At 44.4% G+C, this 15,886-nt stretch overlaps 1 protein-coding gene across 3 annotated transcripts in view; it reads right to left on the reverse strand.

Annotated features, from left to right (window-relative positions):
- CTNNA1 (catenin alpha 1) overlaps positions 1-15,886 on the reverse strand; it is a 113,195-nt gene that overhangs the window by 34,307 nt on the left and 63,002 nt on the right. The window contains exons 1-2 of one of the 3 annotated variants that reach the window (XM_065643835.1): positions 9,844-9,943; positions 9,424-9,523 (exon numbers count right to left, since the gene is read on the reverse strand). Coding sequence is in view for 1 of the 3 variants with exons in the window: in XM_065643834.1 (XP_065499906.1) it covers positions 11,058-11,210; positions 11,943-12,023 (234 nt within the window). In the remaining 2 variants the exon portion in view is untranslated. Of the gene's footprint in view, positions 1-9,423; positions 9,530-9,843; positions 9,944-11,057; positions 11,211-11,942; positions 12,024-15,886 lie in introns of those variants that run through there. The other 2 variants (XM_065643834.1, XM_065643836.1) reach the window with 2 other exon arrangements.

Raw genomic sequence — 15,886 nt, forward strand, 5'->3', positions numbered from 1 at the left:
GTTGCTCCTGCCTCCACAGGAGCGGTTACAATCTCTAGGGGCGAGAACACAAAGCTCTATTGAGCAGGGGCTGAATAAAAGCGACATTGAAGCACTGCAAAATCAGCCTCTCCGATATCTGGAGATGTTGTGTTCTCTCTCAAGCCAAGTGTGATGAATCAAGCACACAGAAACCCCGCTCTGTCTGAATACAGAAAGGCAAAGAAGTTTATAATCGAGCGTCCCCCGCCATGGCACGATGAAATTTTGCTTTTTTTGCACAGTCATTTTTGAGCAGTCATTTTTCTTCCGAATCCCTCGCCGCTGGCAATTCTGCTTTAGGAAGTGCCGACCCGGGGCTGCCAGCGCCGATGAAAGGAGCGTGTGTGCTCCGGACTGAGGGGCTTTGGCGGGTTCAGACAATCCCCGCGGTGGCTGCCACGTCCCATCCTCGGCCTCCGCGAACCTCAACGCTCCATCCCGGCGCGCTCGGCCCCCGGCAGCTCCGTGCTGGGGCAGGTTCCTCGCTCTGCCGGATCAGCGCACAAGCTCCTCAGCACACTGGGCGCTGAACGGGAGGGCGAAGCGGGGAGTCGGGAGCGCTGCAGGACACGGCCCCAAATTCCCAGCGTTTACTGAACCCGGGGAAAGCCTCTGTCAAACTACTGGAAAACACTCGCTCTTAAAATCTGAAATTTAAGAAGAGCTATGTCGACTAATTAATCAAGCCGTAAGTGACTTAACAATGAAGCATCTTAAGTTGTCATTAATTATCAGGTGCTCTACAGCATTAATTCTAAAGTTGCACGTACTAGCCGAGGCAGATGGTGGTATAATTAAGAAATTTAATTTTAAAGGTATCTGAAAGAAACCATCATTAATAACTGCCGTGTGACATTTGACAAATAACTTCACACTCCCTGTCTGTAGAGAGAACAGGGTGCTGCTGGCCAGGTATTTGATAGGTCTACATTTTACATAGGATTTTGCAGCCACGACGAAGATCAACTATGGCCAAATTTATTTCAAAGCATGCAGAGCACTTGGAAATAATGCATTTCTGAAACTGCCAAATAAAATAGAGCACCACAAGCAAACAAAAATTCCCCTTAAATCAAATGTAAATGAAATAAGTTTCTCCGTGTCTCCAACAACGCAGCTGACTGACATAGTAAGTGGTCAGACTTGATTTAGAAAGAACACTTGTGCTTGAGAGCAAAATAGAAATTGAATTCCTGCTGTATTTGTTCATTCTTACCATTCAATATCATCAAGCCCCTTTACATGAGCACTACTGGCACAGGCATCAAAGGAAACAAAAAAAATCACAAATAATGCAATCAGCCATAACGAGCAATCTCTCGAAAAAAGTTAAAAATACATAGGGAATGAAGACAGACTAGAGAAATGAGTGACGCAGTTCAGAGACCTGGCAGCGCTGACAGACCACTTTAAAAGCATCCTTTTGCTGCAGCATCAAGTTCCAAGTAGACAACCGTGTCCCAGAGATGGCTTCACGTACCCCAGAATGGGGACGGACCCGAAGCAGCTGCCGATGTTCAGATGAACGAGCTGAAAAAACGCACCGAGCATCAGCGAGAAGTGCCCAGACACAACCATTTCTACAGACCGAAGTGATGAGCTGGTGCCAAGAAAACCCCCAAGCTGGACAAACCCATCTGGGACGTGAGTGTCACCCACTGCTCAGGTTCTGAAACTCAGATCTGACTGATCTGTAAAGACGAGCCGGAGCCCGCGGGACGGGAGGAGCCCTGGAGGGGACAGGGACGCTCTCCGCGCACAAGGACAATTGGGAACACATTCCTAGCACCACGTATAATTCCAACGGAACAAGACAATATTGGACCATCTATCTCAGAGTGATTCCAGCTCAAATTCTAGTTATTTTGATTCTGCAGAATCTACTAATTTTATATCAGGAAAAATCTTGACATTTCTAAAGCGTTTTTTCCCTCCAGCGGTGACAGTTTGTCAGCCTGTGTTTGCGTTGGCAGCTGCTGTGGCCAACCGCCTGCTCTGACAATAGGCAGTTCTCACCTTTTCACCCCAAATACATTTCTGATTTTTTTTCTTTAACCTTGAAATTTGTTCCGATAATGACTAAGGAGCTGCATCTTCCAGCAAGTCAAAACTACGGCAGCCTCAGCTACATGAGCTTGGGGTCATCAATAAGCTGCTTAAATTACGCTCTTGAAAATCATTGACAGCTTCGTACTTGCTAAACTTTCTCTTTGCACTCCCATCCTAGCTTAGGTGGAGGGGTTACTTGGCATGGAACCGTTTATTATTAATAAAAAATTGACAAATTGCTTTTTCAATACGAGTCAAAAAAATGCAAGAGAAAGGAACTACAATCTCTAACACATTAAAGCTTCTTTTTCAAGGATTTCAAAGGCTGGCACTGAAAGTTTGTATTAAAATTTTTGCTTCGTGCACCTGGATTGACTTCAGAGAAGCACCATCAAGTTTTTCCTCCTTGTTTAGAGGTCGGGTTTTCAGGACAGCTTCCTCAGCAGGCCCATGCACAAAGCCCTCCTAAACGCAACCATCCAGCAGCGGTGCGATCCAAAGAAGGCTCTGTAATGTGTTTATCATTGCATAATTTAAAATAGTCAGAGCTGCCTCTGCCACACAGCGTTGCTATAAGTAAGGATTGTATTATCGCTGTGCAGGAGACGAACATACACTAATGGAATTCTAAAAGCCTGATGACTCTCATTTAAAACCACACTTGTAAAAATAGAAGTATGAGTTTTCAGATGGTCTCTGTATTGGAAAACTTTTCAGTTTAACACCAACCAGTATCCTCTCCTAACTGATGCTCACGAACTCTTGTGCAAAAATAACAAAGCCATCCTCATTTATACACGGATACTTTGGGAATTCTAACAATAGGGAAACAAGACTTTTCAAAGGTGTTCTTGGCATTTTAATTTCTGATTAAACTTCAAAACTTCAGCTTCTTGTTCTATTCTTTGCTTTTCATATTACAATTTCTCTGGGAATGCAAATTCTCACTTTTAGGTAGCTTAAAATCATTCATTTTAAAAGGAAAAAAAAAAGAATGGACAGGCATTCAATATGTTCCTCTTGAGGATTTGCTACAGAAAGTGTATCTGATATTCTTACAAAATTCAAATACGGCACATCTCATTTCTTCCTCCCCCATATTAAGAAAACAGTCCAGATCCGCTTCACGATGGTCAAAGCCCACAAAATTAATTTATCTGCAGAAACAACTGTTCTGGCAAAACTAAGGGGCAACTGAGGTCTTTCAGAAGCGACGTGTCAATTCTGTAATTTCCACCCTTCTCAAAATGGCTTTTATTATTCAGCAAGTCCATACATTTATTAACTAATTCGTACACTACAGTCAATATTCAAGACAAACGTGAGCATTTTAGCATCCAGTTTTAATAGGTACCGCATGAGGGAGAGGTCTGCACCCTCGCTGCCATCCCATAAACTCCTTGCTTTTGCAGAGGCACAGCGAATTCTGAATTACACAGAGCAGTTTCAGCTCTTTAAGGACGTCGGTTGGAGTGCAGAGGGAGCGGGAGGACGTCACCGGGACTCGTGCTGTCAGCTGCTCCGTGGTTTTATCCGACTTCAGAAGCTGCAACGGGACGCAGCTCCACAGAAGGCACCTTGCAAGAGCTTGTTGTGCGCAACAAAATCTCAATGTATTAACTTAAAATAGTTAAAGTCTTTAAATAAAACAAGCTGAACGCAGAAAAACTCCAGACGTAAAGCACTGAGGGGAACAATGGACTAAAATTGAGATAACCACTATTTCCAGAGCTCTGCAACTTCACACAGAAGATGAGAGCAATTTTAATTTCGAGCCTGGTTATAAACACACGGAGAAGAAATTTCAGCTAGATGGAACAAAACTGGCAAGGAAAATGTTTTCATTTTTTATTCAAAAAGTTTTAGACAATGAGAAATGGGGGTTTCAGGGTTTTTATTTCAACAGGCTGGCAACTGACTGAAAGAGGAAGGGGACCAGAGACAATATATTGTGTATTTTCTGCTCCCTATACTATCGAGGCAATTGCTTAATATTTTCATGGGTAACCACCTTTCTTTTGGGATCAAATCTCAAAACTTGTGCCTTTTAAGTTGTGTTTGTGTGCCTAAAAATCTAGTTAAGCTCTGCATTTGGCTCTCAAGCTAAACGAGCTGTCTCCAGCGACTCCCCAGTTCCCTGGTGCCATTCTGGGCGCCGCTGGCCCGTGGGAGCTCTGCTCAACGCTGGGGAGGTCCTTCCAGACCTGCAGGAAAGGCCTTTCACCAACAGAGTGCAACCCCACGTCCTGTTCAGGTTTCATAAAGGGAAATTTTTCACACAGTTGGGCAAAGCCAGAGTTTGTGCACCACGACAAACGGACGTGGGCTCCATTTACGGAGCAGCAAGCGCAGAAGGGAGAGCGCTTCTCTCTTGCCAACAACAACGGTTTTCAATCAAAGAGGGGGAAGAGATATTCGGAGGGAACTAATACATCTCTAGCATAAAACATACACGTTCATTTCCAGGCCGGGGGCTGCTGAAGGAGCGGCAGTGTGCGCCACGGGCACCGTGCCCCTCGCAGCCGCAGCTGGAGCAGCAGATGTAACTATTGGCACGGGAACTATTGCTGCCTCAGACAAACAAGCTAAAGTGAGAAAATGTTGTTATAAGCGCAAAACACATTAGTTACACAAGTCGATCTGAGCTACCATGGCAGAAATCACAGCGCCGGTACGTAACGTAGAGCTGATCTTAAGCTAAAACTTCCAAAGCAAATCCTCATCTTAGATGCTTCTTAGCAACACAAATGTTTTTCTTTGAAATAAAAGTGTTTCTAGTAGTGATATCTGGGTAATTCCTGAATAGTTACCCTTATTCAAGAACACATCTATGTTTCTCAAAGTGGAAACCATAATCCTTTCTTCTCTCATTTCGCTTATCCCTCAGAGCGCGCTGCATCACGATCTCACTCAAGGCTCCCAACTTGGTGCCTCTTCTTAGCTGTTCAAATCAGTTTTCGGTAACCCAGAAAACTGTTCATGGCAAGTTTAATGGTAATTGTAATTACATTATGCTCTTGAAGAAGGTGACGAAATACTAAGAGGAAGAAGCTCTACACAGACTTCGGGCAACTCCTTGATGACACTGTATGACTAATATTCCAATATTGCTAATGACTAAGATGATGAAAATCTAGACATGCACTGAGGCTTTTAGTTACCTATCAAGAATTAAAACATTTATGCCACATCTTTAAAAGCTGTACCCAAAAAAGCTATTTAAAAATGCTGTTGGAATTAGGACCAAAATATATGGAAAATAGACCAAGACTCTATGACTTTCTACATACCTCTGAACACACCACGTCAACAGCACCTACACTCCACTCTGCTTATATTAATACTTCCCAATCTCTTTTACAGACCTCCCCTTCCCCAAACACTTCTGTTTCCAAAGGAAAATGGATCAGACTAAATGCCGGGCTGTTCCTACAGGGGCAGAAGGACATTAACACCATTTTCCAAACCCTAAACCTCATTCACCTCCCACTTCTAAACCCTTCCCATCTCCCTTGGCCCACGTCCCACACTCTCAACCATCGTCCAACATCACGACTCCCCCTATGGAAAAGGTATGGCAGAGATGCGCCCCCTCCACAGAGGAGCAGCTGTAACAACTGGGGCGATTTTCAAATAGTAGAATGTCTCCGAACACCCCGATCGCTGTCCAGATATGGGAGGCTTCGAATCCATCTTCAGTCACTCCAGCTCTCCCATCACTTTGCTGTCAGGTCAGTGATTACCTTGCTGCTCCCCACGTCCCTACAACGCAATCTGGCCAGAAGGATTATCCTGAGGTCTCTTATTCCTCTTCCAACACGATTTTTAATCTCTACCAGCATTCTACGGACCCTTTCATACATAATTTGGTGTAGCGTTAGAAGATTGGCCTCAAAAAAAACCCCTTACAAGAACAAAAGCGATCCTATTAAAAGGTCACTTGCCTTTACTTATGTATGATGTATTAAATTTGTATATCCAGTTTTGCTGGAAAATGGAAGAACTTTTTTCTGCTGAGGTTTTCCTACTTTACTGACTATGAATGTAAGGAAAGCATGTTCTACGAGTAGAATTTAATTTATTTATGAATTAGTCGACTAATAAAATGAACGTCCACGGAAAGAGCATCGGTTCTTGGAGAGTGTCAGACTTTAGAGGGCACATTAAGAGTTACACTGGTCATTTACTGAAGACATTTGTTTTAAATTGCTGCCAAGGTTATCTATAGACAGATTACGGCAGACGTGCGTGTTCTTTGGAAGAGCCATTTTGCTCTCCATTATCGGATGGGAAAGGAGTCTGGAGCTGAACTAACCCTGCCTCTCTTCTCCTGACCAGAGCGCAAGGACATTTCCTTCGTAATACACAAGTACCTCAAAAATAAAAGCATGTAAAAGATGACCTTGAGTTTGCAGATGTTTTTCCCCATGTAAAGAAAGAATATTTAAAGAATGAGCAAAGCCAGTCTATTCCCACCTCCAAAGATGCTCGTTTAATAACTGGAAATCAGGTGGCTGATGGACACAAAGCATGATCTTGTGAGTCCAAAAGTGGGCTATTATTTTCAATTCCACTATGCTTTACCCACTTCAGATTTTTTACCAGCCTTTCACATGTGACAACCTGCAGCCGCTAGACTCTCTGAACAACACACAGGCCACAAGTATGGGCAAATCAGGCTAAACTGCAGTCAAAATGTTGCAAGTCTGCAAGGCTTTGGGCTTTTAGAAAGTGGTATTTTTAGACAGAGGTCTGAAGAATTGCTGAAGAATTTCTCTAGGACATGGCGCTGGGCAGCGAGGGCAACAGAAGGGGAAATGTCAGACAGCCAGCTTATGGAGCTGCAAGTGCCCAAATGTGATTCTTTCCAAGCAAATAAATTTGCAGCCTGCATCTGTTCACGGGTTTTCACTGAAGATGAGAAAATCATCTCTCCATATGCAAGATCCAACCCAGTGCATTAAAAGAGGCGCAGAGCAGTCTTTTCAGATAAATTAAAGCAATTGGGAAAAAAATGGATGCTTATGAAGTATCACTGAGAGCTTTCGCCTCTCTGGTCTTACCAAAGTTCCTCTGAGAAAGAGACTTAAAAATAAAATTTAAGCTGAGAAAAACATTTGACCCACGGGTACTGGGTTCCAGAATAAGATTATTCATTGTTTTTAAGGAATTACAAACTCTCCCTTTTCAAAATATTCTTCAGCAAGCAAACAGCTACTAGAAGATTTTAACCTGGACTCTATCCTCATCTACCTTTTAACTACTCTATTTCTTAAGGGCTGAAAGACTTTTCCATTAAAACCACACAGTATAAGACAAATTGACAACCTAATTTTTGTTTTTCTAAAGTATTCAATAGCGTAGTGAAAGGTTCTTCTTACCACTGGTGGCTTTTTCCCTTTGGTCCAGCAGCGTGGCTGCGGCCAGTTGTGCACAAGCACACAGCAAAGACCGTGCCCAACAAAGAGCAGCAGTAAAAACGAGCCCCGAGCGGCAGGACAGCTGAGCTTTCCTAGGAGGAACGTTCAATGTGTGGACGCCAAGGCCAAGCTGTCTTTCCTCAGGAGCAAAGTCACAGGTTGGAGGGCCAAGGTTTCTCTGCCCAGCAGTGTAAAAACCACTGGGACGTAAATAAGTACTTTACAATCTGTAAACCAGGAAGATTTTCATAGTGCATAAGTGAATTTAACTTTTTCTTCCACTGGTTCCCAAAATGCTGTTTTTCCTGTTGTTCTTATGTGCTGCATTTAAATTGGCTTCTCAATTCCTGAATTAAATTCCTTTAACACAATTCAGGCAGAGTGCTAGCTAGTTAATGGACTGTTAGTACAGAGCAATTTTGAAAGCTATCTTTGAAGCGTATTATTCAATGGAGACAAGTCTCATTTTACTATTTTTACCGTTACTCCGTTTTCGAAAGACAGGATAAGGGGGTTGGTGTTTTACTACGTGAGGAACGAATGAGCTGGAAGCCCTTTGGGACACAGCTTTGGTGTGGCTTCTCTAGAACATACAGACCCAGCAGGCTAATCAGACTTCTGTGCTTATTGAACCTTTTGGTCAAACCTGGCTGCCTGGACTTTCGAACCACAAAGCAGAGAGTGTTCTGCTCCTAAGAAGGGAAAATTTCAAAATAAAGTTACCCAAATCATGCGCTTGCATCTCTTTACAGCTTCTTGGAGGGCCCATAAACCCCTGTGCACCGCAGGAGCAAGAACCGCCGTGCTAAGCCAGACCCAGCACCGCTGCTCCTCCTGTCTGGCCAACACCTGCAAGAGTTCAGTATACACATGTGTATATACATATATCTACATATCTCACAGTCCCCTCTAGTGGCTGGTTCACCAGGAGGGCAGCACTGGCTCCTCCAGGTCACAGGACAGAGAGTGACTCAATCCGAGGTGTAAAACTTCTCCCTCATTCAGATGGGGATCTCCCAAGTTCCCCAGTGCACAGCAGGTCTCTTACGTGCACTTCTTCCCATCATTTCGCATCAAAGGAAAGGACACGTTCTCCTCTACATCTAAGCCATCCTGTCAATCATGGCGTGACACACAATGCTGCTCCACTCTGCGCTACAGCTGCTTTGTCACATTTTATGTCTTGAGTCACTCAGCAGCGTTTCCAAGGGTAGTTACGATAAACTCCCCGACACACTTATCCTGCACTGAAACGGGCTGGAAGCAATCACTGCTCATCGCAACAAGTGGAACAGCCTCTGTTCTGCTCTTACACAACCATTTATTGTTTCTCCAGATACCTGCAGTCAAGTTTTCTGCCCGAGAGCAGAATCACAAGGGAACTTGCAAACATCCTTCTCCATTCTGGCGGAGACCCCCAAGACTGTCAGTGCAAACCACCTCGGCCTGTCTTCCTTCACAGGAACTCTGACATGGCACACGACTCCACAGCGGCTCTCCATCCCCTCCAGACAAGGGCTCTGCAGGAGCTCTATTCCCCTTCTGTCGAAGCTTAATGTATATATTAATCCATCTGCATTCACTGAAGAGGTTTGTAAGCCATTTAGATCATGCTGCTCTACAGTTATAGTTACATTTTAGACAGCAAAAGCAAGAAGCAAGCCTTCCACAAGTTGTTGCAGCAGCATATCATTTTAGCAGAACCTTTGGACGCCAGTCAGAAGTATTGTTTAACGCATACTTTCAGGGGAATAGTCTTTCTTGACAGACAGACAGTTTGGCTGAATAGCGGTTCTGTAAAACTCATTTGCGGCTTGGCATTTTGCACACAAGGTAAGGTCAGTGCAGAGCGCTCCGCCATGCCCGTGGGGACAGCCATCCGGTGCTTTTCAGCCGGCACACGAGTTCTGCAGGAGCGGGCAGAAGGGCTCACCTCGCAGGGAGGGGAGGAGGGAAGCGCAGTTACTCCTTTGTAATTATGCCAATAAACTCCACGCGTGGACACCGCACATCCACTGAAGAGGTGGGCAGAGCTATGGCAGAATAGGCACTGCTATTGTTACGCCAGTCAACTTCTCCTGCAAACAAGTGCTAAAAATAATTTTCTAGATAAATTAGGCTTGCAACACAAAGAAGAGAAGCTTTAGACCAAACCAGCTCCACAGTGTTGCCACCACTGCACGGGGCACGACCGTATCCTGGTCCCAAAGCAGGGGCACAGCAACGCTGTCTTCCACCTGCTGTTTTGTCGAACAGTGTTACTTACTTAAAATTTAGAATAAAATAACTTTGAAACTATAAGAAGATGGCATTCACACTAAAATGCAGCAGGCCAAAAGTGAAGAATGGATACCTTCAAAGAATCCAAGATTTTCATTGCTTAGACAGCGACTCAGAAGAGCTGGACTAGCTTGACGTGCCCCAGACTATGGGGCGGTTGCGCACTAGGCTCAGAGCCCCTGAGGCTTTAAAAAAAGTGAGAAAAATATATTGAACGAGAGTCAGAAACTACTTTTACTGATGTTTGATAAGTCTTACTCTCAAGTAATTTAAAACTGTCAGGTTGCGTTGAAAGTATTCCCAATGAGCCTCTAGACACACGGACTCAATTATCAAACGCAGCGATACCAAGAGAGCAGAAATACATTAACCGGCCCGTGTCTGTTCCCGGCAGCCGCTGAGGTCAAGCACAGGAGCCAGCGGATGCCTCCAAGTGCACAGGAGGAGTTTTTGAGGTTGATTCCTAGTGGCACATTCCTCTACGACCCCTCCAGACGTTTGCTCCTTGGCATTCAGCAGCAGCGGGCACAGAACTCGCATGCAAAAACAACGGCAGGAGGCCAAGGCTACCGAGACACAGCCGTGGATACAGGGGATGAACTTAGCGCTGCTCTTTGGAACTGCGCTACCTGTTGGAAAACTACCACATTTAATAGTAGACTAATGATCTTCAATGCATTTTAGCTCAGATGGGTCAGTCGGATTTAGGCTGATCTTCCCCCAGATTAACTTTACTCTGCAGTAAAGCCTGCGAGCCTTTGGGCTTTGTTACACAACGGTGGCAGGGATGAGCTGTGTTGTTACCGTGACTTTTCCGTTTGTCCATTGTTTGCTCTTTACACATGCACAAGCAGGTTTGCATTCCAAAAGTATTCACATAGAAGGCCTGTTCATAGTTGTTGGTATTTTACTGAAAAGAAAACACTTCCAGACTTCAAGCAACAGATGAAACCGTACAGCAGGACAGTCACATCCCACGGTCTCCTCTAGTCCAGATCACCACCTCCAGTTAACGCATCCAGCAAAGGGAACAGCATAATATATTCACATTGTACAATATCTAAATCTACATGGGCTATATAACAGTAGCCGCTGCTTTTTGACAAGCTTACATTTTTAATTATTTAATACTAAATTGAGTTGTATTTAAATTCATTAAAATGAAATTTTAAAAGCAAATTTGTTATAGAATTTGCTATTTGTTTCAACAGACTGCAAAAATCTGATTTGCCTACTCTCGTCCCGATTTACCTAGTGATAATTTAATTTTAATTTGTACCATCTTACCTCAATCAATTTGTTGGCATGTTCACGGAAAACCTGGGCATATTCTTTAACTTCTTTTTCGTTCCCATTCTTGGCAGCTTCAATCAAGACTAAAAGCGGAACATTTGTTTCCAGAAAAGAGTCTGATACGTGGTCCATAACAGCTTTGCGGAGCTAAAAGCAAAATAAAAGAATGAGATATTTTCCACTAGTATCCCACTGCTGCTTTCCTTTTAACGTATTAATACATAAATCTTAAGGACTTTCGTTGCTGATCCTTTTTCCTTTGTGTTGGTCAAGGCTTTCCTTGCACTAAGTCTTGTCTATAGACTTTTTCCTTCTATTTAAATGAAATCTCTTTAAAAAACTGGATTGGTTATATAAGTGCAAGTCACCAGTTTGGCCACGAATATTGATTTAGCAGCTCATATTGGTTTTATCTGAGTAAATTTGCTGCTTTCCCCCAGCTGATTAAACAACACCCTGATTTAACATTTTTATTTTTCTACTGGAATAAAATTATTTTTCAAACTTGATCCATATTCACATTTACTTGAAAAGGGGAATATCTTGCTTTAAAAACCAAATGGACAAAAGATGGATGTTACATAAATAGAGTCCTCAAAGAAAATACGCTGTCTGAGATGAATACCATCACAATTATAAACCATTCCTGATTGTGTTCAAAACCCATAAAATGTGACGTGACTTGCTGGTTTGTTGGGTTTTTTTAAAGTCTCTCTATCACAAGGATGATTAAGAATCCAACATCTTTATTATACACTTAGGAGGGATTACATTTCCAGCCCATGCTTCCCTGTGAGCCAGGCGCTGGAAGCTTCTAGCTTTTCATCCACTAAATACACTCATTTGTCTCCACAAGTATCAACTTTATACATTAATTACCTGTCTACGCAAGTCTCGGGTCTTTTTGGTCATTTTATCAATTGCAGAGTTCAGTGCATCGCTTCTTTCTTTGCGTCCAGCCTGAAAAACAAGAAACAAAGAGGTAAACGGGTACTCAGGGTCTCAAAGTAAAACCAGTGTTATTCATTTCATGTACAATATCAGCTTCTTTATTATTTTTTCTGTAAGTGATTCTGCACACTAGCAGTCTCCCCTCCCTGCTAAAGCACTCTCCTCCCGTCTGGTCTGGCCAGTACAGGAACATCTGGCATCTTCATATTTTACCTTTAACACCCTTCAACTTTCTTTTCGAAGAAAAGGGTGGTTTCATAAATCCTTCCGCTCCTTATCAGCCGCAGCCCATGTTCAACCTCTGAGTTCTAGATCTCCCTTTTCTGCCAGCTCAGCCACCACACGGAGCCCAGAACAACCCAGCTTCAACCCTCCAAAGCCAAAAATCAATTATCTTAGAAGTAAAATCCTTATAAAACATTTGTCAGGGGTGAAATCCAGCACTGCAAGTGAGTATCCAGGCCCATCCGCCAAGAGCTGGATCCCACCACCGTTCCATACAGCAAATTTCACGTTAGCCCTGTTGTTAAACAGAGGGCAAGGGGCCAGGAAGCAGTGGCAGCCTCCTGCTTTTTAAGCAGACGCTGGGTCAAAAATATCCTAATTTGTATCAGATTGGAAGTGTTAGATAAAACAATGGCGGCAGTCTGGTTTTGCTGGGAGTTTTCTGTATAATATAGCTTATTTGGAGTTTTGAAACATACTTTATGCAACCGCGATCCAATTTCTGAAGTTCTAAGCCGCGATCAATATCATTATCCTGTTGAGAAGAGAAACCATTTAGCGGCACTAAAGCGAGGGTATGCCAGTTATCAATCCTCCAGGTGACAGGCTGCTGTTAAATACTTGGATGGGCAGCCGTGAATCTAAAACACGGAGTCCGCTCTACAGCAGAAATAAGAATTAACAGAATTGGGAGGAAAAAATTAGGATATTGTAATGTCACTATAGTTTCGTGGATTATTGAAGATTTGTCACCTCCCCGCTCAAGTCATTTGATTCTCATCACAAAGCGTAACTGAAGAGTGACCAAATTTAAACCCAGGAGCTGGTTCTGCCTATGCCCCAGCCTTGCACAGCGCTGGCATCAGCCCGTTCTTCACTCTGCCTTCAAAAATCAAAGCTGAAGTTTCCAAATAAAGTGAAGATTACTGCTACGTATTTATTGACCAGTTTGCTGTTCCCACGCTTGGTGGGTATGAAAACCAGAAGGCCGTCAGGCTAACACGTCCCCGTTCAGCAGCCACTGAAGGCGATCGCTGTGTCCCAGGCCCAGCTCGGGGTGCGGTGGCGGCGGGTGCTCCTGCACCCCCAGCGGGCCACGCTCCTGAAATTCTGATGCCGGGCACTGCACCAACTAAAAGACATAAAACCGAGACATCGACCTGCAAGTGCAGCCGCGTGCACTTTCTGATGCCGTCACGCCATCGTACCTATTGCAGCGTGACCATTTTACCTACCCCGCAGCACCCGCCGTACACATGGGTGCTTTTTTCCAGGAATACCTTTGGATCTAAGATATATGCTCATCTATTATGCAGAAAGCCCAACATTCGGCTGTTCCAAGCAGTGCAGTTTTACTTCTCCCTGGGTGCCCCTACGTTACCATTTGAACACAAAGCAGGAACGCACTTTAGAAGCGAGTTCACCCATCGCTTCCACTTTGCTGTCCCCGGTGTCACAGCCCAGAACAGCCTCAGTGCACAAGGACCAGCCGCCTTTTGGATGAGAAGGAAATCCAGAGATGGTTTCTGCTAATGGACATTTGGTTCATGAGACCAGACCACAGCCGCTCCTGTGTCCAATGCCCCGAAAAGCAGGCAGCGCATACATTAGAGCCTGAGCAGCACCAGTGCCATCCTGTTGATCCACTCTTATCAAGCCACACCACGTACTCGCACAGAAAGAGCTGTATAATCCAAACCCATTAGGATTTAGCAAGGCAGCTCCATTTTATTTCCACTTTGTTGGCATTCAGAAATTTTAGCGCAGAAGCTCATCAAAAGTATTAACAGAATTTCCTTCTGAAGGCTGCAACATAAAACGCCCTGTTAATTTAGCTGCGGTAATTTAACAATTTAGCACATCCAGCTACTAAGCTGGCTCCTTCGTCAGGGCTGGGTGCGGGATGGGACAAACACGACGGACACTCACATCTCTGGCTACAGAGACCCTGTTGTCGTTAACATCTTCAATGAGCACAGCCAGTTCAAAGCAAGGTCCTGGCCCTGACCCAAGGACGTCAAATTTTCCCCACCTGAACTTTCTTTACCTTTTTTTGCATAAAATGAAACATAAAACACTAGCTGTGGGAGGTAGTGGGACTGTGGTGGCTGGAGCACACGATGAGCCAGACAGTCTGCAGCTGCACGAACCTTCCAGGGCACGTGAACACGTCAAAGCTCATCCTTGAGCACAACAGTCGCTTGGTCCGGGCTCCCACACACCCCAGGAATTCAACCCACTGGTTCTACTTGACAGCTCAGCAAGTCCTGTTTGAGCTCATGTCTCTCTTTCAAGTAATAAATCATGTTTTAAAGGCTCTAAGTGACCATCTACCACCTCTGGGTAATTTGTCCCAGTAACCAATTACCCTTACTATTAAAAAAATGAGCCAGTTAATGACCCGGCAGCACAACGCATCCCAGCTATCAGCTTCTCTAATCCACGGGATTAGGAGGACTCACAGTAGCAAAGCCCAAATATTCAGATTACTAATAGGATTGGTAGACGTTCAGCACAAAACTCTGCTCTGCAGTCAGCGAGCAGCTAATAGAATCAGTAGATTTAATAGGGTCACGTTGACCATGTCAGTCATTTTGCAGTAAGATACCACAGCTCTGTCCACTATTAAGGATAATAAATTTAGCCACAGTGCAAATTTACTTTAAATTAAATCAGATCTTTATCAAAGAGGCTAGAATTGGTGTTAAAAATTGCTCATTTCCCCCACTCTCCATAATCTCCGCTCTTCTACCATCATCACTGCCCTGCTTGGAAAGCAACACAAGCAGCCGCTGTCACATCCCTGCTGCTCCAGCTCGCACAAATATCCCCACTAAGGTTCGGTTTTCATCACTTTAAAGCAAAGAAAGGGGATTTGTATAGAGGGAGGCAAGTAGAATCACCACCTCTGTCACAACGCATTCCCTTCGTTGGCCTGCCATCTGAATTAAAACAAAACCAAACCCTGAACCAAGCTCTTCCTACAGCTACTGATGTTAAAACGTCGTCCCAAGTGATTTCTAAAGGTACCAGAGCAGAGTGGTGCATGAACGCTGCCCTAAAGCCACCAGTACCAACAGCGCAAGTATTACAACGAGTTACTCAAAGCCACGCTTTTATAGCTAAATATCAAAACTCAATGTTAACCTCAGTGGTTCAGTATCAGCTCAAGTTAAACTAAGACCAACTGGTGCCTTCCGCGTGGCAGCATCGCTCCTCCCCAGATCAGCACCCAGATGTGAGCCAGATGTGCCACCGCTGCCCTGCCAGCCACCCACCACACAACTGCTTCAAAAGGATGGTTCACAGAGAGGTTTCAGCTTCAGGTAATCTGTGAACTGTCTCCTGAGCAGTTTGTACAACAGGCAGTACGGCGGTTAACGCTGGTGATTTGATAAGCGACAAAGGAGCGTTTGGCATACCTTCCTGCGGGCAGGCGGCAAAGGCAGCTGCAGGCCAGCGTGCCGCTGCCCGCCCACGCTGCACGGGGAGCCAGGACATCGGTGCTCAGATTCCGCTTGTCACACACCTCATTTTTGCCTTGACACCTAATTGTGTGTCTGCAAAGGGCAACCGTCCATACCCCTCCAGTACCCTGACACAAGGGCTGCAAACCAATTCCAGATATAACAGTGCTGACTCAGGAG

The sequence above is a fragment of the Caloenas nicobarica genome, chromosome 13 (assembly GCF_036013445.1).
Source record: "Caloenas nicobarica isolate bCalNic1 chromosome 13, bCalNic1.hap1, whole genome shotgun sequence".
NCBI lineage: Eukaryota > Metazoa > Chordata > Aves > Columbiformes > Columbidae > Caloenas > Caloenas nicobarica.